General features: G+C 44.7%; 1 protein-coding gene across 1 annotated transcript; it reads left to right on the forward strand.

Moving 5' to 3' along the window:
• Positions 1–813: 813 nt before the first annotated feature.
• On the forward strand, positions 814–22,050 carry TRIM37 (tripartite motif containing 37). Its single transcript, XM_058854309.1, has 25 exons — positions 814–1,008; positions 2,266–2,367; positions 3,661–3,701; positions 4,246–4,362; positions 4,642–4,729; positions 5,553–5,675; positions 6,770–6,893; positions 7,617–7,684; positions 8,171–8,295; positions 8,975–9,025; positions 9,285–9,366; positions 10,732–10,808; positions 11,179–11,358; positions 11,880–11,994; positions 12,117–12,329; positions 12,715–12,851; positions 13,546–13,643; positions 14,617–14,817; positions 16,458–16,769; positions 17,376–17,504; positions 17,986–18,169; positions 18,861–18,979; positions 20,402–20,554; positions 21,103–21,181; positions 21,467–22,050. The coding sequence occupies exons 1-25, from the start codon at positions 988–990 to the stop codon at positions 21,468–21,470; spliced, it is 2,943 nt and encodes a 980-aa protein (XP_058710292.1). The 5' UTR covers positions 814–987; the 3' UTR covers positions 21,471–22,050.
• Positions 22,051–23,073: the final 1,023 nt, after the last annotated feature.

Consider the following 23,073-nt stretch of genomic DNA (forward strand, 5'->3'; position numbering starts at 1 on the left):
CAAGCTCATGGGCTACAGCTCAGGGCAGGGTCTGAAAATCCCCAAGGATGGAGAAGTTGCAACCTCTGTTACGCTGTTTGACCACCCTAACAGTGAAAAACACAAGATTCTTTTCTTATGTACGATATTTCTGTATTATACATCCTATATATATTGTATACTTTTTAATATTTATACTGTTATATTTTGGCCTCATTTGAGAGAGTAAGATACCTGAATTTTTATTAAGTTGTGGTTTTTTTGTGAAAAATGATGTCTGTCAAAGGAATTTAAATTAGTGCTTTTAGGGAGGGAAAGGCTGATTTCTGAAGTCATCTGTGAACTGCTTTAGGGTTTGATGGAAAGAGAAACAGGCTGGGTATTGAAGAGGAAAGGACAGGAATAACTTGATTTTATGATGTCTACTGCCAAGTGTGCCCTTTTACCTAGGAGTAACTAATCAGTTCCACGCAATTAATCAGTTTCATAAACTGATTTAGTAGTTTTTAATCACATTGATCTTCTAATAGAGGACTCGATCCTTGCTGTGCCACTACCATCAGCAGCGTTAAATATTTATTGGTGAACGCTGGCTATAGTAACTGAAGCTAGCTGTCAGCGGGGTGCGGAAACCCATCCCCGCTCCTGGAACCTCGCCGGTAAGGAAGAATAAAGAAAAATAATAAAGGAAAAAAACGAAAAGTAAAGGAAAATAGAGGAAAATCCGAGTGCCGAAAGCTCTCTCCGGCGGCTCCCCTCAGGCGCTGCCGCTCCTCCCGCGCGCCCCCCGCGCGGCCACGCCCCCTGCGGGCGGCCCCGCGCATGCGCGGCGCGGGCGGGGCGGGGCGGCCGCGCTGCCGCGGTCACGGCCCGGCGGGTGCGCGGGGCTGGAGCGTGGAGCCCGGCCCTCGGAACCCGGCTCCCGGAGCCTCCGCTCCTCACCCGCGGGCACGGACAGGGAGGCCGGGGACAGCCGTCCCTCCTCCCGCCGCTGGCGGAGCCGCAGCCATGGACGAACAGAGCGTGGAGGTGAGCGGCGGGCGGGCGGCGCGCGCTGCCTCAGGGCGGTGAGGGGGCAGCGGCGGCGGCGGCTTCTCCTCCGCACCACCCCCGCTTTACCGGAGCCCCTCGGAGGGTCCCTGTACCCTGTGTGAGGGACGGGGAAAAGGCCTAGCGGTACCGAACGGTGGCGGCCCTGGCGCTGGGAACAGGCTGCGGCGCTGCGGGGCTTGGCTCGGGTGGGCAGGCAGGCAGCAGGTGGGGAGGGGGTAGGAAATGAGCTGGCGGAGCGCCGCAGGTGCCAGTTCCGGAGGTGGATGGATCCGGGGATTGGGTGGATGGAGACCTGGCACACACGGAACTCGCCTTGGCACCGTGAAGTAGCTGTGACCCGGCAGCTCCAACACCTGCCGGGGGCTGTGTCACGGCCAGGCTGGGGAACAATGTAGAAGACCGGCTGCAATTGTCTGCGGTTATCATAAACGCATATGGTGCGTTTCAATGGCTTGCAACCGTTAAAGAAGACGTTAATGTGTGGGAGATACTGTGGTATCCATCAATTGAAGATGTCTTGCTTTTGTGCTGATTCACAATCTTAATGCTGTGGGCAAAAAATTTAGCCCACCCGAAGGACCTTGTGAAGTTCCATAGTTGTAACCAGAAGTATTATAACTCCTGTATGATACAGGATGTAAAACTTCCTTATCAGTTAAAAAGTATCAATATGGAAAACAAACACTGCTTTCAAAATACCTTTCTCGTTTGGGGAATGTTTTTATCACTCAAGGTTGATTAAATGGGGTGGGGGAAAGTAGAAATAGTGGAGCTAGTGCTAATGGGAGACCTTAAAAGAATATAAGTCTTATGAACGTCAGAAAAATACCCATTTCAATTCAGCACCTCTTGTGTATTACACATACGTGCACTTACCATGATTTAGAAATAGTTTAGTGCCAGTCCACTGTCTGCAAGTACAACACCACTTCTTCTGGCAGCTGCTCAATCCCTTGTGAACACACACAGGAGTATCTTGGCTACAGAAAGGCCTGCTCCAAAGGAGATAAGACAAACATAAACTATTCCTTGAAGGAAGAGAATAGTGATATAACACGGGTCCTGGTGCAGCGTAGGAGAAGCTGAGGGGGAGAGTTGTGATGTCCAGGTTGTGTCTCCCTCAGAGGTGTGCTGTTTGGAACAGGACTGAACCCTGGCATCATGCCTGGAAAACAAGTGCAGCCCTGATGTGTCTGAAGCATGTTTAACAATAGTGCTAATCCCCTTTTGCAGAGCATTGCCGAGGTGTTCCGATGTTTTATTTGTATGGAGAAGCTGCGGGATGCTCGCCTGTGCCCTCACTGCTCCAAGCTCTGCTGTTTCAGCTGTATCCGGGTGAGTTTGCTTGCTTTAGTCTATTCTTTCAAAGGTTTGAACTGAAAACTGACTGAGCTTATGAAAACATTCTTTTTTCTGGAGTTTGAAGGATTCCTTTTTTTTCCTTCCCTTCCTTAGTTTCCCTTTCAAAACCTTTTATAACGCCCCTGAGGAAGAAGTAGGCAAGCTGTGCATTGCCTTCAGTGGTGCTAATTATAGGCACCATCTGGAATAATTGCTTTAAGGAAGAGACACACAATGATCCCTTCTTTAGCTTCTCCTGAGAGTTGGTGATGCCAGTATAGAAGAGAAAAGTTGGGACAGAAATCAAATGCTGACTTTGCATCTGGGAAGGTCACAGCATCACCTCCTGAGGTGTTTTATAATGCTAGTCAGGCTGGTGTGGTGTGATTAGGTGGGGCTAAATCTTTCTCAGGGGAGCCTGAGGCAGCACCTGAATCCTCATTCCTTTGTTGAGGCAATGGTTCCCAGTGTATCACACTCCAGTTCCAAATCCAGATGCTGTTTTGTGCTGCTTTAGCAGTAAAAGGTTCAGCTGAGGTTTCCAGATCTCCCGTAGTATTTCCAGAAATTGGAACAGACATTCATCCTTCGCTCTGGAAGCTCTGACAAGAGCTGTAGGTGAAGGATTCGTGCTGCATATTAAGGATTTTAGATGACATATTGTTGCTGGGTGGTGAGAGATTATTCATGAGACTCTTTAAATGTAGTAGAGAGATGACAAATATAAACCCATCAACTGCTGAGCTTTTACACTTGTGAGTTGTAGTGGGCAGGTGAAGTTCTTTGCTCAGCTGTTTGTCCCTGGAGCTTTCTGGAAGAGAAACACTCACAGGGTCCTTGTGGATTTGATCATTGAACTTCAGGTATTTAATTTGTCTAAAAATAACCCAAGAGGAAGAAATAAATTACCTTGAAGACTAATTAGAAGATGCTTGTGGTGTCTTTTTCTTTCCTTTATTGAAACATGTTCTTTAGTCTAAGACTCTGGGAATCTGCCAGGTGGGTGGTTTCTAATGCAATATTTGGTACCTCAGAATTCTCTGTATAATTTTAACTGAAGTATCTCTGACATCTAAAGACAAGTGGTTGCTTCTTACTAAGACACAAATAGCAGCTTCTTCTGTGACTAAGTGGTTGAACAATTAAATTGAAAATTTGTTTAAAAAGGAAAAAAATACAGGAAAGCTGTAATAAAAATAAGTAACTCCTAATTAATGATAGAATGTATTTGCCTGCAGTTCTTTCATTCCAGTCTGTTTAAAGAGGTTTTTCATTTTTCCATCACAGCGTTGGCTGACCGAACAAAGAGCTCAGTGCCCTCATTGTAGGTAAGGTATTTTTAATATCAGGAATTGAGTGCATTGTCCTGTCATGATCAATCTCTTTTTCAGTGCAGGTTGCACTAAATTTATAAGCTTGATTTTTTTGAGACCTGCCTGCTGTTTCTATAAAAATTGGCCCTGGTATAATACTTATTCTCAAATGTAGTCTAGGCAGGATCTTTGTTCTTCCCACGTAGCACTGCTGTGCACATAGCTGGTGTAATAGGAGTAACTAAAGGAATTCCTCTTTATATTCTTCTCTCAAAAGTCACAGCCCAGGAGCTTCAGTTTTCATGCTGAAAGTGTCCATTTTTTATGCCTGTAATTCATGTGATATGCCCGTGTAGCCATTCTGTATTCAGTTCCTACCTCTTCCCAAATGATCAAAATTACTCTTTTTTTTTTTCCTCTTGGAATAACTAGTCCACTTTCTGCTCTTTTTTACCTGTGACTCTTCTGGTAATATAGAATTGAACTGAACTCACTGCAGGGCTTCTCCTTTAGCTCCTGGAGCCAAATTCCTGCTCTAACTGTGCCATCCTTCTTGCAGAGCCCCCCTGCAGCTCCGAGAGCTTGTCAACTGTCGCTGGGCAGAGGAGGTCACACAGCAGCTGGACACACTTCAGCTCTGCAGCCTCACAAAGCATGAAGAGAATGAAAAGGACAAGTAAATGGAGTGCTCTTTGTATCAAGTGTTCTGTGGTTTGGATTATAGGAGCTAATTTTAGTAATGTACTCTCTGTATCTGTGAAGTGCTTCTGGAGAGAATACTAAAAGCAGCATTTATCTTACAAAAGGTTTTTACTGTATGTAATTATTCTTCTTGAAAAAAATGTTTTGTGCTTTAGTTGGAGGATTGCATAGCAAAACAAGTGAAAATGCTAAACTGAATTTGTAGAAAATTCATAACAATTTTCTGTGGATGACGTGTATTTTTTGGTTTAAGGTGTGAAAACCATCATGAGAAGCTCAGTGTTTTCTGCTGGACCTGCAAGAAGTGTATCTGCCACCAGTGTGCACTCTGGGGAGGAATGGTAAGGGAGACTTGCTGGAATGCACACGGTGTGAGGGACTTCAAACTTTGTGTTTGACAGTGGTTTTGGAGAACTAGAAATGCTGTGAAACTCCTGTTGTGGCTGTTGGATTGCCATGCAAATATTGCACTTTTTAGGTGTATTTATTATTTAGTAACACTGCTTGTGAAACACGATACTTTCTGTTCATAATTAGAGAAGGAAATTGAATTTTTGCCAAAAGCAGGTCAGAATTACATTCCTTGTTATAACCTTCATGATGTTTTGGACAAATTCTGTGTGGTGGGGAGAGTTTTGTGGGCAAAGGAAGAAGCCTTGTTTAGAAAACGTGGATAACACTTGTTGTCTAATTGTCCTGGCCTCTAATCCCCAAAGCTATTAAATTCATCAGTGTTTATCCATCCAGAAAGGTATTTCAAGAAGAAACAGCTGTTTGGAATGTAAGTGGTTAACAGTGTGCTGCCTTTGTTTGGGAAGGTGTTTTAATAATAACGATAAAAATAAACCTTCTATCAATATTTGATTTGGTAAAGGATTGCACAATGAATGAAGCAGTTTATTTTTGGAGGACTCTTGAGACTCCAAATAACTCCTGACAGGAAGCTTTGATGGAATGAGAGCCAAACTCATGACTTCTTACAAAGGGAAGTGAAAGACTGACTTCCTACATACAATCTGCTTTGGAACTCTTCCAGAATGAGTGATACACTCGTAGGCTTTCTTCCCTTCTCTTTCAGGAATTTAATAGGAGTGGAATAAAGTGGAAAAGAGATGCTCTGTTATTCACCTCCTCCTCCTCCTCCCCCTTTCTCTCTTTGAACAGCATGGAGGACATACTTTTAAACCACTGGCAGAAATCTACGAGCAGCACGTCACAAAAGTAAATGAAGAAGTGGGAAAGCTGAGGAGAAGACTCATGGAATTGATCAGTTTGGTGCAGGAAGTGGTAAGAAAGTTTTCCTGTAGTATTCCAGTGGCAAGGGATAAAGTGGGAAGTGAAAGTAGTACCATTTGGCAGGTGGTGAGATTATCCCATAGAGAGACCTTTTTGTTTTTTCATTTGACTCTTTTTATACAATGTGGAAAGATCAAAATATTCTCAATTCTGGTTTAGAGTTAGGTAACAGAATTTTTCTTTTGGGGTGTGCTGTTTAAAAGCTGGAGTTGAACACTTCTTGGAAAGATATATTTTTGTCAACACTTAAAGTGCATTCTGTCATGCTAAAAAAGTACAAAAATGCTTTATTCTAGCAGCTTATTTTCCTTTTATTAGGATAATAAACTGTAAATGTATTTGAGGCTGCAGGATGAGCAGCTCACCAGTTGGAGATTTGTGTGTGCATCACCTTTTTCTTCCCTGTGGGGTAAACAGGTCAAAAATCCAAATATTGACACGTTCAGCTTGGGCAGTTTCAGTGGGAATTCCATCAGTTTGATGCAGTTTCTTGTATCCCAGGAAGGATTACTTTTGTTTGCTGTTACATTTATGATGTGTAATCTTTGTGCACATAAAATCAGGAATTTTTGGAGTGAGTTTCTGTATTTTTTTTGCCCGTTGTTCAGATGCTTGTTTGCCACATGCACTGATAGATTTGCTCTTCTCCAGCCCAGATGTGACTTTTATAAAGTGTGGTGATAAAATGCTGAGAGTTTGTGGCCTTCCCCTGCCAGGGAGAAGGATACTGGTTTTATCCATTACCACAAAACTTTTCTGGTTTTATCACATTATTCTCGTTACCACAAAGAACTTTTCTGTGCTGAAGTTGCAGAAGAGAAACTGGCAGCTGCATTTACAGGTCTGCTACTAAAGAATCCCCACGTGACAAATCCCTGTGTGGTCAGCTCAGCTTCCCAGTTAACTTTTGGGCATTCTGAGGGATCCAGTGAAATCCCCGCTACTCTGGCGCTGCTGTTTTCCCTCTCAGGGGATTTAGGGACACTTCAGGCTTTCTGGGATGTGAGAGAATGGAGCCAAGGTGTGAGTGAGTGGGAAATGCAGCTGTGTGAGGGTTTTTGTCCCTGTTTCTCCTGGCCATGCAGGAGCGGAACGTGGAGGCCGTGCGCAGCGCCAAGGACGAGCGCGTGCGGGAGATCCGCAATGCCGTGGAGATGATGATTGCCCGCCTGGACACCCAGCTCAAGAACAAGCTCATCACTCTGATGGGTGGGTATTGGCCTCCCTGAGGAGGAGCAGCAATTTATTAACAATGTGTAAATCCACTGAGGAACGCTGTTTCCCTGGGAGCCTGACTCCTTCCATACTGTGGTGTTGAGCAAGTTCACTGCCAGCAGAAAACTTCCACCTGCAGCAAAGCTTATGGTTAATGATGTAGTTACTATGATAAGTTTTAAATTTGACATAACCTGATTATATTCTGTTAAAAACTCCTATATAATAACTTGGAAAACATTCCCATCTAGCTGGAAGTTATTTAGCACCTTTCAACTGAAGTGCTTTTACTTCATCATTTATGTTGGTCAAGAATTGCATCTTTCTAATATTTAAAGTTTGAAAATACATGTGTGTAACAGTTCTAGAACAGTTCTTCTAGTGTAATTTTAATATGAGAGGGGCTTGTCTAGATAAGAGTCAAACCTGCTTTTCTTCTTGTCCAAAAAAGCACCCCAAAACAAAAAACCTGCCATTTCTGGGACACAGTGTTTTGTTACTTAACCTCAAATAAGTTCTTCAGTACAGCTCTAATTAAAAATGTAGACTTGCTGTTCAAATACTTTCTCAATCAACCTTGGTACATTTAGAAATCTTTTACCTTAGTATGTTCTGGGGCAGCTTCCAAGTGGAAGCAAAAAAAAAAAGAAAATACACTTTCTTAAGAAACAGTGAGTATGTGTTTTTGGGGTATTTTAACATCTTTTCTTTAAACAGGTCAAAAGACATCACTTACTCAAGAAACTGAACTTCTGGAAACCCTGCTTCAAGAAGTAGAACATCAGGTAATTATGAAAAGAGATTAAATGTTGTGTAGATAGGCCAGCTGAGGAGGGATCTTTATTTCTTACTTTTTTATTTTAAAAATATTAGTTGATGGATATTTCTGGAGGATATATTTTCATTGATGTAGCCTTAGGTTGCACAATTTCTTCTTAAAAATAAATGTGTCTTCTAGAAGTACTCAAAGGTGTTGTGTTGCTTGAAAAATTACTACAGGGATTAATGGCAATATACAAAATGACCCAGGTCTATATAAATTAGTTTAATCTAAGGGAACACATAGTGGCTGTTGTAATTTCCATTGTGGAATTCCAGAAAACAAAATAACCCAACCCCAAAACCTCCAAGCTCCATTTTGACATTGTATTGTGGATAAGCTTTCTGAAGCTGTGACAAACATGCAATTCAGTTGTTCAAAAGCAAAAGTGGATAAAAGCTCTGCTTTTTACTGAGCTAAGGACTTTTTTCCTTCTTTTTTTCCCACATAGTTACGGTCCTGCAGCAAGAGTGAGCTGATATCCAAAAGTTCAGAGATCCTGATGATGTTCCAGCAGGTCCATCGGAAGCCCATGGCCTCATTTGTCACCACTCCTGTCCCCCCAGACTTCACAAGGTGAGTATTGCATTTCTGTTCTGTTTGTTCAGTGTTTAAAAATAATGTTTAAAGTACCGAGAGGAGAGTTTTCTCTTAACTTACTCCTTGTAGTAACCTGTGCTGCAAGTAGGCTTTTCTGTCCCAGCAGGGTTTATTTTGTAGTCCCTGCTGGGGAGTCAGGACAGTGGGTTCCAGCTCACAATTTTTTCTTCTCCTTTACACATAGTTTACTGATTTGTCCTTTTATCTCTTATTATTGGGTCATTCAGTATATAATTGCCAGGCTCTCATGAGATGCCTCTGCAGGTCACCTTAATTCAGAATATACAGCCAAAATCACTTCATAGCACAATTCTTCATCAGGAGAATGCTGTTGGTGCTGGGTTCTGAGAGAGCCTGTGCTGAAAAAATGTCTCCAAAAAATGGAAAGTCAGAGAAGTCTCAAGAATTCCTCAGCAAAAATTGATTTGGCTGTGTCCTGCTTTAACTCTAAATGTTTGTTTACCAATGGCACCAAGGTGTTGCCTCCTAAGGAGGCTTATAAATGGAATTATACTGCAGTAACCTGGTGTAATCCTGGTCAATTTCAGTGGCTCTGGTGACCTAAATCATCTAAAATTCTTGTACAGATTGCGAAAGTTGGGATTTTTAATGCCATGTTAATCAAGTGTAATGTATTTATTCTTTTCCCCCACAGTGAATTGGTTCCAGCCTATGACTCAACCACATTTGTCTTGGAAAACTTCAGGTAAGAATATCTTAAATTACTGTGAATATTGGCACCATCCTTCTGTTCCTTCTGTACATGAGAAGTGTTATTTAAAACAGAGCAATCTCTACAGAAAACTGTGAGATGTGGACTAAACGATGGGAATTCCATTAAAAATCACTTGTTTACTGGGTGAACAATTATTTTCCATTATAAAGACAATTCTCTGTGCAGCTCATGGTTCCATGAGGGTTTTGCTTTGTCCCAGGACCAAATATTTTCCTTCCTCTCTCACCAGTACCTTGCGCCAGCGAGCAGATCCTGTGTACAGCCCTCCCCTGCAGGTGTCAGGACTGTGCTGGAGATTAAAAGTTTACCCGGTGAGTTATGTCTTCAAGTGGAATTGTTATCCCATCTCAGCTCATTCCCAGGCTTTCCAGTAAGGAATCATCAGTGTGCCTCATGCTGTATATGAAAAGCTGTAGGAAAAGAACGTTATAATGAGTTGATCACCAATCATTGGAGAATTCCCTCTGCCTCCAGATCTCCAGTGAGAACATGCTCAGTATGGTTTGGTTAATTTAAAAGCAATTAAAGATGGGTCCTACCAATATGGCAGAGAAACTTTGATGGATATTTTAATGTCTCAGGGATTTTTGCAGATGTTCCTTACAGAACTGAGATATAGAGTGATTTACTCTGTTTGAGTCATACTTACTGGGGAAGGTGGGAGGAGAACCAAGCTTTTGTTGTTGGCTCTACATCCAGCTCTCAAACAGGACATTAAAATGAGTATTTTGCTATGTCCCTTGAGTGGGCTGAATATTCCAGTTTCTGAAGCTTTGTCCATGTTGGAATGTTGACCCCAAGCTGGGATCTTTCCACATTCCCTGCTCTGGTCAGTGCTGCTCCTGCAGCTGTGTGGAGGAGTTTGATGGTGGAGCACCAGCTCTGTCTTACTGATTTTTGTGGCATCCTTGAAGAATAGGCTCCATAAGTTAAGCCCATGGATGCCCAGAGCTGTATTATTGCAGTGCAGAAATGGAACTGTGTGGAAGTTTCCAGGGTATTGTAAATTCAGGGTTAGCTACCTGAGCTGTGCTGTCAGAAGGCATTAAAATTTATTTTTTCAATGGTAAGTTGAAATGTTTCTTCAAGCTGGAGGATTCAAGTTGAGCCATTCTTCATCCTTGATTCAGGTGAGTGTGATGGAGGTTTTGCTGTATCTTTTTTTGACTTCTGGTGACTCTAATATTGTTTCTCAGTTAACTGCCCTAACTTTTCATGTTGCATGGGATTTTTTTTTCTGAACAAATTATTGCTCTTTTCTCAAAAATTGAGTAGCTTTGAAATGTGACTGTATGTAAAATATTTCAGAACTAATGTTTAACCTAAAATAATGTTTTTCTGATACAATAAGTGTTTGTCTATTCAGACTTCCACTTAATCAAATACCTAAAGTGTTAATAGAGTAATTAAAGCTTTGTCTTGAGATTTATATTTGAGATACCAATGCTACACTGTGAATGTGCTTCTTATTGATTCATGTTACAGTAGGAGGTCACTGCAGACTAAAAATCACAACTGTAACATCCAAAGTAGATTCCTTCTGCAAATCCAATGTTGATTGAAGCTGTTTTCTAAACTTTTCTAAGTCTTCTGTATCAAATGGTTTTGGTTTTTTGAAATTTTCCTGATTTTTTTTTCCTTTCTATTTTTAATCAATTGCTCAATTTTATTTCAAGGATGGAAATGGAGTAGTTCGGGGCTACTACCTGTCAGTGTTCCTGGAGCTGTCTGCTGGATTGCCAGAGACATCCAAGTAAGCAAAGCTGCAGTAAGAACAGATGTTGGGGTTTTTCTGTCAGAGAATACAAAGCCCTTTGAAAAAGAATGGTGAGATTTTTGTTGTCCATTGAGCTTTGAATCAGGCACAGAGATAATATTTTAAAGTTGCTACTCAGTGGCTTTCTTGAGATAAAAAGGAAGCTGTGGTAGCTATCTTTGTGGTAATTCAGCCCTGGAGTTCACTCTACTCCCTATTAATTTTTCACTATTTGTTTAAGTGTTCAGTAAAATTTTAAGCCTGGCTCAGCCATTCACTTTGGTGGGGAAGTGCAGCTCATAAACCTGACCCATTCAGAAATTGTGACATCTTTTGGTCCAAATCCCTGTGACTTTTCCCTGGCCAGGTATGAATACCGTGTAGAAATGGTTCACCAGTCCACCAATGATCCCACCAAAAACATCATCCGGGAATTTGCCTCTGATTTTGAAGTTGGGGAATGTTGGGGGTACAACCGATTCTTCCGCCTGGACCTGCTGGCCAACGAGGGCTACCTGAACCGGCAGAACGACACCGTCATCCTCAGGTGGGGCTTCCTGCTCTCCTTCCCAAGGATCATCACAAATCTACTGCTGAAATAGGGAATAATTAACCAGTTGAATTTAAAATATTGGTGAAGTGTTTTGTTCTAAATGGGTTTCACCCTCAGCAGCTTTAAAGAAGGAGATGTGCCAAAGAGAGTTGTTGAATATTTTAAGTGTATCATTCTTTGAGGAGTGGCTGCTCCTGGCATTAATAGGGGTTAGAGACCTGCAGCTACCAGAATCAAAGGAAAAAGGTGCTTTCTTCCCCTCTTTAAATGTAGTGAGCATTGGAGAACTTTGGGGTCCATGAGTCCCCCCTACAGAGCTCACTGTGGCCAGTCAGGGTGTTCAGAACACCCGAGTCCACAAGGACCAGTTGTCTGTTAAGTTTATTTCACCACTAGATTTCAGATTTTAAGGTTTTTCTTCAGGGCTTTTTGGATGAAGGGGGGGACATTTAACAACAAACCTTAAACCAAATAAACTCCCTCAAAAAAACCTCTTTTCAAACATTCCTTTGAAGGTTCCAAGTGCGCTCACCAACCTTCTTCCAGAAGTGCCGGGATCAGCACTGGTACATTGCTCAACTGGAAGCTGCTCAGACAAGTTACATCCAGCAAATAAATAACCTGAAAGAAGTAAGTGGGATGTTTGTGAAAATAAAATCACCTGTGAGAGTGTATCTGCAAATCAGCAAAGGTGCTTGGTTTGATGCTGCTGCTCCATTGTTGTCTTGGCTGTTATTTTTGTCATCTTTTAGAGGCTCGCGATTGAACTGTCCCGGACTCAGAAATCCCGAGGGGTTTCCCCTCCAGACACTCACCTCAGTCCCCAGAATGATGAGGGCTCAGAGACAAGAGCAAAGAAACCTGGACAAAGCATTGAAGCACTGCTTGAGAATTTCACTGCTCCAGGATTAGCACGGGAGAACAAGGAGGAGGAGGAAGAGAAGACTCAGCAGGAAGACTTTAATGTAGGAATTCTGTTTCCTGCCTCTGTTTATGTGTAACTTTCTTTGATAAGGCAGCAATAGAAACAGGGGAACTTGTGAATTGTAAATGAGGTTTATTATCCTTGCTATGGAAATAGGAGATGACACACTTGAGAGCTGTGAGTGAGAGACGACTCCAGAGAGATGTTCCAGAACTGAGCTAAAAGATTCTACCACAAAAAGTCTCCAAGTTGCAGCTGAAAAATATGACTTGTGTTTGTTCCCAGCCTTTAAAGTGCTTTGAAAGCCTCCTCACAGCAGTGTGATAGTGACACTGGGGACAGAGGGTGTCTGTTCATAGCTTTTGGGGATGCATCAAGGTGCTACTGAATGTTTCTATATCAAAAACCTCCTGTTTTTCCTGCAGCACGAGCTCTCAGATGGTGACCTGGATATTGATCTTGCTGGAGAAGATGAGGTGAACCATCTTGATGGCAGCAGCTCTTCAGCAAGTTCAACAGCAACCAGTAACACTGAAGAAAATGACATTGATGAAGAAACTATGTAAGTAACTAAAAATGCCTTTCAGATCATCCTGTACCCAGGGTAATCATCCTAATTCCAGTGGAAACTGAGTAATTTGCTGGGGTGTGTGGGATTCCAGTGTGATTTGGGAGGTGGTTCCTATACTGGGAACAACACGAACTCATAGAGTTAGTGCTAAACATTGAATTTTTGGTCAGCTAATTAGTGTCTTTCTGATCTCTTTATTTACGTTAGTGCTGCATTCTGTCTTTGACAAGTGATAATCTGTGAAGGTTCTTTCCCAAAACACTATTAAGGAATCTGTCTCAGCGCTGTAACAGAGTAGAGGTCTGCTCCTGGGAAGTGTTGTAGTAGTAGGAGAGTGATGATGAGGACAGGTACCTAAATTAGGAAATTCAAGACTGAGCAGAGCTGATGTCAAATCCTGAAATCTTAATTAAAACGTGAGAATGTGCTGCTACACTTACAAACACAGGAGTTTGCAGCATCACATTTTGCAGTCTAGATACATATGGCACTTTTGGCCTCTTGGTTAACGAGACAGTAATTTAATTACTACACTTCCTTTGTTCAGTTTGAGTAGGTTAGAATGCAGGAAATACAATTTACAGCACTTTATGCTGTGTTTTGAGGTTTGTGCCACAACATTTAACAAGACCTCAGGAAAGCTAACAGTTGTATTCTCCTTTTCCCACCCTGATCATCCCTGAAGGTCTGGAGAGAATGATGTGGAATACAGCAGTACTATGGAGCTGGAAGATGGAGATCTGATGGAGGATGCAGCAGCTGCTGCTACTCCTGGAGCATCAGGTATGAAAAACAACGCCAGAATTCCCATAAAAGCAAAACTCTGCTGGATTCCTTCCCCTGCTCCTCTTGGAAGCAATGCCAAGCTGCGTGTTCTGCAGGCAGTTCTATTTTGGGAACTGCTGCATCATGTGGTTTGTACTGATTATTGCAGTGTAGCAGAAACACTTCATTGGTTCAATAAAAAAAAAAAAAGAGGGAGAATCATCCGAATGTGCTGGTTTAAAAATGATGTCAAAGTTTGGAGGGCAGCTTTGTGCCTCTGAAATTCCTTGTGTTCCAATCAATAGGAGACCGATAAGGAATTTTTACTGATGTCAGTGTGACCTCTGAGTGGGTAACACATTCACTTTGGGGTCTAGTGCACTTCAAAACCCAAAGAATGTGGAGGGAATGAAGTAAAGCCTGCTCACAATACATTTAAATGCAACACAGTAAGGTGTTGGGGGTTTTTTGCAGCCTGGAGATGATCACAGCCCAAATTAGCCACAAGATTCTGAAAGAAATGTGTATCTATATGGAATATAAAGATATATTATAGAATCTAAGTATATTTATTTTGGACAAAAATACCAGAAGTGGTATTTGTGCTGCTGTACAAGTCTGTGGGTTCTTGAAAGACAGAATTCCCTGTTTCAGAGTCTGGAGTTCAGGGAGGGACGTGTTTGTCTCCTTACTCCTTTAGAGTAACTCTGATCTTTGTATTGATTTGTTAACAAATCTGTTCATCAAGAGATTTCTTTATAAAAGGTATGAAGTGAAGCTCTTTCCCCTTTCCAGCTGATTTTATCTTACTCTTTAATCAGAAGCACATCTGATTGTTTTCAGCATCCAAAAATCCACAAAATACTGTTGTCTCCTTAATTTTCATGGGATCAGTTCATTCCTAATCTACTTGTATAACTCTTTTTGTTTTCCCCAGGGGATTAAGCATCCCTGTGTCCCACACTCCCACCTTTGTGTCTCTCCTGCTCAGGTACCAGCCACAGCTACAGCAGTGCCAGTGGGAGAGCCTCGCGGCGGGGAGCCAGCGCCCTGGGCTCCACAGCCAGCAGCAGTTTGCTGGATATAGATCCCCTCATTTTAATCCACTTGTTGGACCTAAAAGACAGAAATGGCATGGAAAACCTCTGGGGCCTTCAGCCACGTCCTCCTCCCTCTCTTCTGCAGAGCAGAGGTAACTACACCATGTGTCTGATGGTTTCATTCCACCCAGAAATGCAGGGGGGTGACTGAAAAGCCCCTTTTCTGGAGGGGCTGGCACTGGAAACCAACACAACACACAATTCTGTGCTGAGGCAGCAGCTCCACTGCTCCCTGCACACAGCTGGAGTGGCTGGGAGTACTTGGAGCATGGTGCAAACCAAAATAATAAATCCTGGAATTTAGAGGCCATTAGAGCTAAAAAAATGTGAGTGCTTGTGAGGACTGGGAAAGGGAGAAAAAAAAAAAAAAAAGAATGGATCAAAATGTCAGGAGCCAAAAATAATGATGGTATTTAAATAACTGAGGAGTGTTTGTGGTTCAGTTGGGACCCTTGACCCGAAAATACCAATTAACTGCATGTGCAGCAGCAGCAGCAGCTTTGGCACCCCTGGCTCTTCATGGAGGTTGCTTGTTCCTCTGGTAGTGAGAAATTAAATTTATTACTGAGGTTTGATTGAATTTTGTTATGATTGACACTTATTTGAGCTGCTGGCCAACAACCATTTGGTGACTTTCTAGAACAGAAGGAGAAATAAATGTCCCTGTGCTACAAGTGATGCTTGGGTTTGCTGTGGCAGTGCCATCGGTGGCATTGAATTTAAAAGCTGGGTCAAACTCTTTGTTCCTTTGTCATTAGCTTTTTAAATGGAGTTACATAAACAGCCATGAATTTTCAGTGAATCTAATCCATATTTCCAAAAATGGAAGTGGCTTCTAGAAGTAAAAAAAAAAAAAGGAACAGGACACAAACTGTGAGTCCCAGTTCTGTTTTGCTTTTGGAAAAAGGCCTGGACAAAAGGAGCTGAGGAGAGGGCACTGCACTTTGTGCTGTGCCACTCAAGCAGGGTGAAGCTCTCCTGTTGTGCTGAGCTGTGTGAATCTTTAGCTACTGAAAACACAGCCAAAATCACCTGTTTTGTGGCGCTTCCCTTGGGATTTGACTGTTCCCAGTCAAATTGAACTTGGTCAGTGAAGACAAAGCTGCTGTTCCATTTGGAGTTTGCCAGACCTCACCTCCTGACGTGAAGGTTTCTAAGAGCCACTTGACTGTACTGTTTGGAACAGTTGAATTTGCAGAGAAACACGGAATTTATAACACTTCAGAGAGATCCAGGTTGATCTAATTCCAGCTGAGCAGCACAGAAGCTTATTCAGGCATTGGCTGCTCAGCCTGGTCTTCTGCTGTGAGGTACTTAAGGGAATTCCTTCTCCAGCTGCAGATTCCTTTTGTGTTCTCTGTGTTATCAGATATTGGTGGTCTGAGGATCTTCTACACAAAGTCAACAAGTTTTATAAAAGCAGGTTTGACATGAGCTGTCAGCCTGGCTGGCTGGGTGGTAGCTCAGGTGTCACCAGAATTCCTGCGGCAGTACTGGGAGCCTGGCTGTTCCCAGTGAGCAGGACTGGGGACCTTTTTCCATGACTGGGAATAAAATCCCGCTGTCCCAGCAGCTTGGCAGTGCCTGCAGCCCCAGTGGGGTGCTGTGCTGGGACAGAATGTGTGTCCCTCACTTTCACAGCAGGACAAAAGGTACAATTCTTAGGTATCCTCATTTAGTTGAGAATGGTTTTCCTTACCTGCTGTGTTCTCTGCCTTTTCCTTTGGCAAAGCTTCATCCTATTCCCTGAAGGATCGAGACCAGCGGAGGCACCAGGCCATGTGGAGGGTGCCCCCAGACCTGAAGATGCTGAAAAGACTCAAAACCCAGATGGCAGAAGTTCGGAGCAAAATGTCTGATGTGAAGAACCAGCTGTCTGAAGTGAGGAGCAGCAATGCTGGCTCAGGGGAGGGACAGCCCAGCTTCTTCTCCATCGAGCAGGGGGCCCTGGCTGCCTGTGGCACTGACAGCTGCAGCAAACTGCAGGAAATAGGGATGGAGCTGCTGACCAAGTCTTCAGTCACCAGTTGTTACATAAGGAATTGTAAGTGCATGGAGAAGGGGGGATTTAATCACCCTTACAGGTGGTTCATGTCCCCAGGCAGTTCCTCATGCTTGGGTTCAGCTGGGAGGTCAGAAATGTAAACCTGCCCTGCCTTTGAGTTGCTGAAACTGATTTCAGCCCTTCTCTGTAAAACACAAAAACTCCACAGGCACTGCCAAACCCGATGCAGTGCCAATGTCCTGAGGTTTAACCCAGTGTCAGGCTGGTGGGAGCTGGTCACTCCCTGGGCTGCTCTGCACCAGGCCCATCTGGGAACTCGAGGCTGTTGCAGGGAACAAATTCCAGCAGTCCAGACTTGCTGGAATCTGAAATGCAAGTAAGCCAGGATTTGTGTTTGTCTCATTTAAAATCTCATGCTGGCTGAAGGAATGTGTGTGAAGCTTTCTGGAGGAGGTTTCAGTGTAAGGAAGTGAACACGACCTGTGCAGCCCAGGCCTCTGACAGGAAGGTGTGGAAGGATTTTGTACAGGACTGGGAGTTAATGAACAGTGAGAATAATGTGGAGCTTCACTCACAACAAGCATAAAGGCAGGGTGCAGCAGTGCATTGACTGAACACTTGTCACATTTTTACACTTTCTTGCAGCTGCCAGTAAGAAAAGTGCCTCAGCCAAGCCCCTGCGCTCGGGAGCTGCCGGGAGCCTGTCCCTGAGGAGAGCCATGGACGGCGCGGACGGGAACCTGCGCCTGAAGGGGGACAGCCACTCTGCTGAGGGTACCTGGGCCACGGGCACCTGTGGGGGGATGGAATTGACATCTCTTGTACTAAAGCTTTTCAGTGAGTCCTTCATTTGGCATCTGGAGTTTCCCTGAAATTTGCAGGGATCCTTTCTCCGAGCCGATGAGTGTTACTGTACCTCTGGTAGCTGAGCTGGGAGGCAGCACCTCACGTTCACTGAGCAGAACATAAATACATGTGTTGTGTTCTCAGCAAATACCTCAGGAGTGAACTTGACAGTGAAAATTCAGGATTAAACAGCACTGAGCCAGGTTTAAATTGTGATTTGGCTTAGAGGGAACTCGAGGAAACTCCAGTAAGGATTTTTTGGTAGTGCTGCTCCCGAGTTGCACAATGCCCTTCCTTTAGTGCAAGCACAAGGAAACCCCTGACACAGAGATTGGTGTTTTGGTCCTCTCCAACATTCAGAGAAGGAGGGGAGGATCCCATGGATCTCATTTGTGCTCTCTCTGCTCAGGAGGCCTGGGGAGCTCCAAGCTGAGTGCTCGGCCCCACGCTCGGGCCCTGGCCGGCCCCGGGGCTGCCGAGGCGTTGCCAAAGCAGGAGGAGAGACCCTGTGAGGGATCAGACTCTGAGGTGGGAGCTTCTGGCTTGAATGGCTTGGCTGTTGTAGAGAAGAACAGAAAAGTTGGTGCTCTGGGGTAAGGGTTTCTTCATTTTTCCTCTTATCTCTTTCCCCCACCTTCCCTTGATCTACAAAAACCCCACAATCTCCTAAAACCAGGTGCTTGTAGCGTGAAAGAGAAATTACTTTGAAGTTTACTTGGTTGCTGCTGTTCCCTCTGGACAGCAAATTTTGGGTTTATAACTAGGCTACAAGTTGTCTTTTTTATTTTATTTTTTTTTCCATTTTTTCTCTTACTGTGATCAGCTCTGGCTGGAGTCTGACACTTGGAATTGAAGGGCAGCCCAGGTCTGCTTTCCTACTGTTCAATACAAATACCCTCTAACTGAATATGCAAAAATACCCTCTAACTGAAATTTAATCACTTTTGATTTCCTCATTTAAGGTGATGTTTTTCACTCTAGCTCGATTTTTCAGCTGTTTCATGATAGTTCTCTGTTGGCCACCTAAACAAAGGGCAATGGAGTTTTCAGGGTTTTTTTTCTAAATAAGTAGCATCACCTTTTTTGGAAAATACTGAAAATTTTCAAGGTTTTTTGATTGATTTAGAAATATTAAAATGTTAAAAAAAGCTGGAAGTTTAAGTGGGAATGCAGGAGACTTAAACAAGAAGTAAAACTCAATGTGGCACTAGAAGGCTTTGTTTTCACAACTGAGTTAAGGTTGAATTTCTAACGTTTTGTATTTCTCCTAAATTCTTTCCCAAGTTCAAACTCCAAGGGATGTCGGACGGAAGGAGCCCAGTCTGGTGGTCTGGAGAGCAGCTCTGAGCCCGGGGAGCTGCAGGGGATGGGCTCTGAAGGTGCCTCTGCAGGACCAGAGGAAGGTAAATTGGATCTTGTGGGGGGCAGGTGCAGCGTGGCCACGCTCCAGGTGCTGCTGCTCCGCCTCTGGAGCAGGGAAGAAGGAGAGAAAACCACCCCCAAAAGCTGCTTCCATGGCTGTTGAACTTTGCTGTAAGGTGGCTGCTGGAGAATAAATCTGAGTGAGGACAGAAAATCTCTGTGTGGCTGCTGTCGGGGCAGGGTCGGGGCTGGCACGTGGGGCCATCACTCTCTGGACAAGCAGCTGCTTTTTGTGCCTTGAGACAGCTCCAGGACTTTGCTCTGCTGTTCTGTGGAGTGGCCTTGAGAAGAATTTCATATCTAATTAAAATAGTAACCAGTGACCTTGGCTGGTAGTTCTGCTGCCTTCAGGGACAGCCCCCCGGGGTAACTTTCTGCACAGCCACACAAGAACCTCTCCAGCCCTTCATTCGTGCTGGGTGTTGTGGTGCATAATCCAGTTTCCTTAGAGACTTGAAGGAAAGTTTTCCCCCTCCCTTCCTGCATCCTTTCCATGCTGGAAAAAAATAACACTGCTTTTTTTTTTCCCTTATAAAAGTCCACATAGAGTTTTTCTTATCTTGCTAAAACTCTCCTGCCTTCCACCCCTGCACTAATTTGAATTTCAATGACTGGATTGTAGCGCAAAGCCTATATTAAGGTGCCAGCATCCATCTCGAGCTGCAGTGTGCAATATTGTGTGGGAGTTGGCATTTACAGAAGGTCTCTCAGTGACAAAACTGAATTTCTGCTCTTAGTCACTGCAGCGTGATCGTGATGTGCTCCTGCAGTTCTGCTCTCAGAGCAGGGAGCCCAATAGGAAAACGCTTTAGAAACTGAAATACTTCATTGTTAAAAACCCCAGGAAGCAAATATTGCAATTTTTTTTCCCTTCAGAGGGAAAACTACAGTAGAATTGGCCCCTCACTTTGCTTTTTCTTAGCAATGAGTATCAGCCTTTAAGAAGCAGAGCCAAGCAGACTTTGTATTGTCCATGGAGAGTTCTGGCTGCCCAGTGCATACCCAAGGTCATCACTTGGGGTCACCAGCAGCTCTGGTTCTGCTTTGGAGGGGAAATTTCTTGTGAGACTCAAATGCCCTGTTGCTGCCTGGTAGGTCCACCTGCCCCACGGGCTGTGCTGCCTTTTAGCTCCCAGAAAAGCAACTTTTATTTCCTGTCCCAGTTGTAGAGTAGACTGAGCAGCTCAGCTGGTGACACACAGGACAAATCCAGCTGTGTTGAGGGCTGGTGCCCAGTGCTCTGTCAGACCCCTGAGTGCTTGGAAAGTGTTCCTTCCCTCTGTTCTCCTGATACCAGGTCCCAAGAGCTGGCAGGAACTCTCCCATGGATAAAGTCAGACATTTCAGCTGTGCAGATCCCACTGCCATCATTTTGCCCTGGCTGTCTCTGGTTTCTCTTGCAGCTGGGGTGTGTCAGAAGCACGTCCTTCACCTCCTGCCAGGGATGAGCAGTGACAGTGACATCGAATGTGACACGGAAAATGAGGAGCAGGAAGATGCCACCTCTCCCTCAGAGGTGTTCAACCAGGCCTTCTCTGTCCAGCCCTCCAGTGAAGGTAGAGCTGATGGAGCCCCTCTTCCCAAACATTCCCAGTCTTCCCAGAGCTCCTCGGATACAGATCCCTGGGGGGGGGATGTGGAGGTGTTAAAGCTCCAAGTGCCAGTAAGATTTGGAACTCTTCTCCTGGGATCCCAATTAAAATAGCTCAGAACAGGAGAGGGAAACTCCTGCTAGCCTTGAGAAGTCAGTTTAGGTGAGTCTTCTGGGAAGGGTTGGAAAACCCAGAGCTCCAGTTCCCAATTGGAACTCCCTGTGTGCCAGGACTGGCACTGTAAGTAGGCTAATTCCAGGGAGGTAACCACTGCCTTAGACATGGATTTGCATCTTAATTGGCAGGAATGTGCTTCCAGCAGTTCAGTGGAGCTTCAGAAAGTCCTCAGGTTAAGCTTTCCCTTCCAATCCAACGGATCAAAGCTGGGAGGCCTGGGAGGGGATGAAGTTTTGGCCTGAGTGAAGGGAGGGGAGGGAGCATTCCCTGTGTGCTCACTGTGTGCTCACTGTGTGAGGGTGACTGTGCTTTGCTGGTGTTGTTTTCACCCTCAGAGCACTCCTCGGTGTTACCAGATGGGGATCAGGCCAGTGCTGACGATCTCAGCTTTGTCCCTGGAGATGACAGCACCAGGTAACTGGGAAGGGTCTCCTTGGGGCTGCACCTTCCCTGTGCTGCTCCAGGAGCTGCAGCCCCGGAGCCACTGCTCATCCTGTGCCAGGATCCTGAGCTCCCTGTGCCTGTGAGGCAGTCTGGGAAGGAGGGAGGGAGGGAGGGCTGAGCTCTGAATGATTCCAGAACTGACTGGATTGAAATAGCTGGCATAAAATTTTATCTTGTAAGATTGTGTTTGTTTGAAGCTTTAAAACTGCTCCAGCAGGGGAGTTTTCAGTGCAAACTTGACTTTGTTTGGAGCAGGTAGAGCACGGGCTCGAGGCCTGAAGACCCACGGCTGCATCCCTGGGAGAGGTGTGTGCATTCCCTGGAGCTGAGCCTGAGGCTGCTGCCCATGGCTGTGTGTCCTCTCTGCTCTGGCCAGCGTGGTTCTTCTGCCATTGTCTCAGCCCTGCCCCTGGGCACAGAGCAGGCCTGGCACTGGCACTGCTGCTCCACCAGCCTCAGCTGCTCTGAGGAGCTGTGGGGAAGGTGCTGAGTCCTGTCCTGCTGTGCCACTGGAATGAGCACGAGTGTGTGACTGTCCTTTGGAATGCTGGGGTGGCTCCAGAGCTGGGGGAAAACAGCCACCACTCCAATTGTTTTCCCCAGCTGGTGACGTGGACCAACCACACCCATTGCCAAACTCTTTGTTTGTTGCATTTTGAGCTGCTAAAGTCCTTGTGAAGCTCCTCTGAGAGCTGATGCCTGGTTAGTGACAAAGCATGAGCCCTGTCAGTACCTGCCTGGTGTTGTCCTCGTGTGCCTGCGTCCGTGTGAATGTGCTCTACAACTCCTAGTTTAAAACTGTTTGCACTTTGTTAATAAAATGAATGTTGAAATCTGAATTTTAGGTGTTTTGTGTGTGGATAAGTAAAACGGTGGAGTCAGCTCCACTTGCTGCAACACCAGGCTGTGCATGGAGGGACTTTTTCCTGCCATCCACCTGTCACTTTTTTCCTTAATTATTCAGTGAAAAGCACTTAAATCCCTCTGGGATTCTATTTGTAGAAGCTACACCAAGTGCTTAGATCTCCTTGATTCAAGCAGGAATGGAGAAGGATGTGGGTTTTTCCCCCAAGCTGCTTTGTTACTCAGCTGCAGAGGAGCAGATCCTGTGCCAGTGCTGAGCCTGGAGGGGACCAGGGCCAGGCCCACGCCCTGGAGGTGCCGTGTGAGTGTTTGGGGCTGTGGTGATCCCTGCACACAGCTCAGTTACCGGGCTCAGGGAGCTCTGCTTTACTCCCAGTGAGAGGCCCAAGCTGAAGGAAATGACCACTGAGGCACAGGGGCTGCTCTGGAGCTGGTGCTCAGCTGTTGGAGGGGCGAGAGCGGAGCTGTTGCTTTGCTCAGCTTTTATGGAAGCTTATTCAGAGCTGGTTTGGAAAGAGCAGGGGGGGAAAAAGGGGCTTGGAAGACACTGATCTCCTTGGGCTGTGCCATAACAGCCCCATCCCTTTTGGCCACAATGGGCCCCGAGCCAGAGCTCAGGAAGCCAGAGCTCGACAGAGTAACTCCAGTTCCATATCCCACAAAGGAAACCCCCTTTCACCACACTAAAGGCAGAGCTGCTTGCTGCCTTTGTTAGCTCTTCAATAACCAGACTACCTGGAGTGTGGTTTAAATTACTGTTTTATTAAGATATTGGTAAAATTTCAACAGTTTTTCCTGTATAAACAGCTTTCATAAATAAAATATGCATGACTAATACATGGTTAGAACGAAACTCTAAAATGGAGAAGTCCCAACGCTTGTACATGATTTAGCTTGAATTTATTCACTTCATCAAGAACATGTTTCATGAACAAGGTACTACAGAAAGGTCAGCAGGAGCACCCAGGAGCTGAGACCGTGCCTGGCTGGCCACGAGC

The sequence above is a fragment of the Poecile atricapillus genome, chromosome 21, assembly GCF_030490865.1.
Source record: "Poecile atricapillus isolate bPoeAtr1 chromosome 21, bPoeAtr1.hap1, whole genome shotgun sequence".
Classification (NCBI taxonomy): domain Eukaryota; kingdom Metazoa; phylum Chordata; class Aves; order Passeriformes; family Paridae; genus Poecile; species Poecile atricapillus.

Bases quoted from the DNA above. Each gene is read 5' to 3' on its own strand.
- TRIM37 (XM_058854309.1), top strand. From the start codon at position 988: ATGGACGAACAGAGCGTGGAG. The intron at 3,702-4,245 runs GTAAGGTATTTT...TCCTTCTTGCAG, and splicing joins GCTCAGTGCCCTCATTGTAG to AGCCCCCCTGCAGCTCCGAG. The intron at 8,296-8,974 runs GTGAGTATTGCA...TTTCCCCCACAG, and splicing joins GTCCCCCCAGACTTCACAAG to TGAATTGGTTCCAGCCTATG.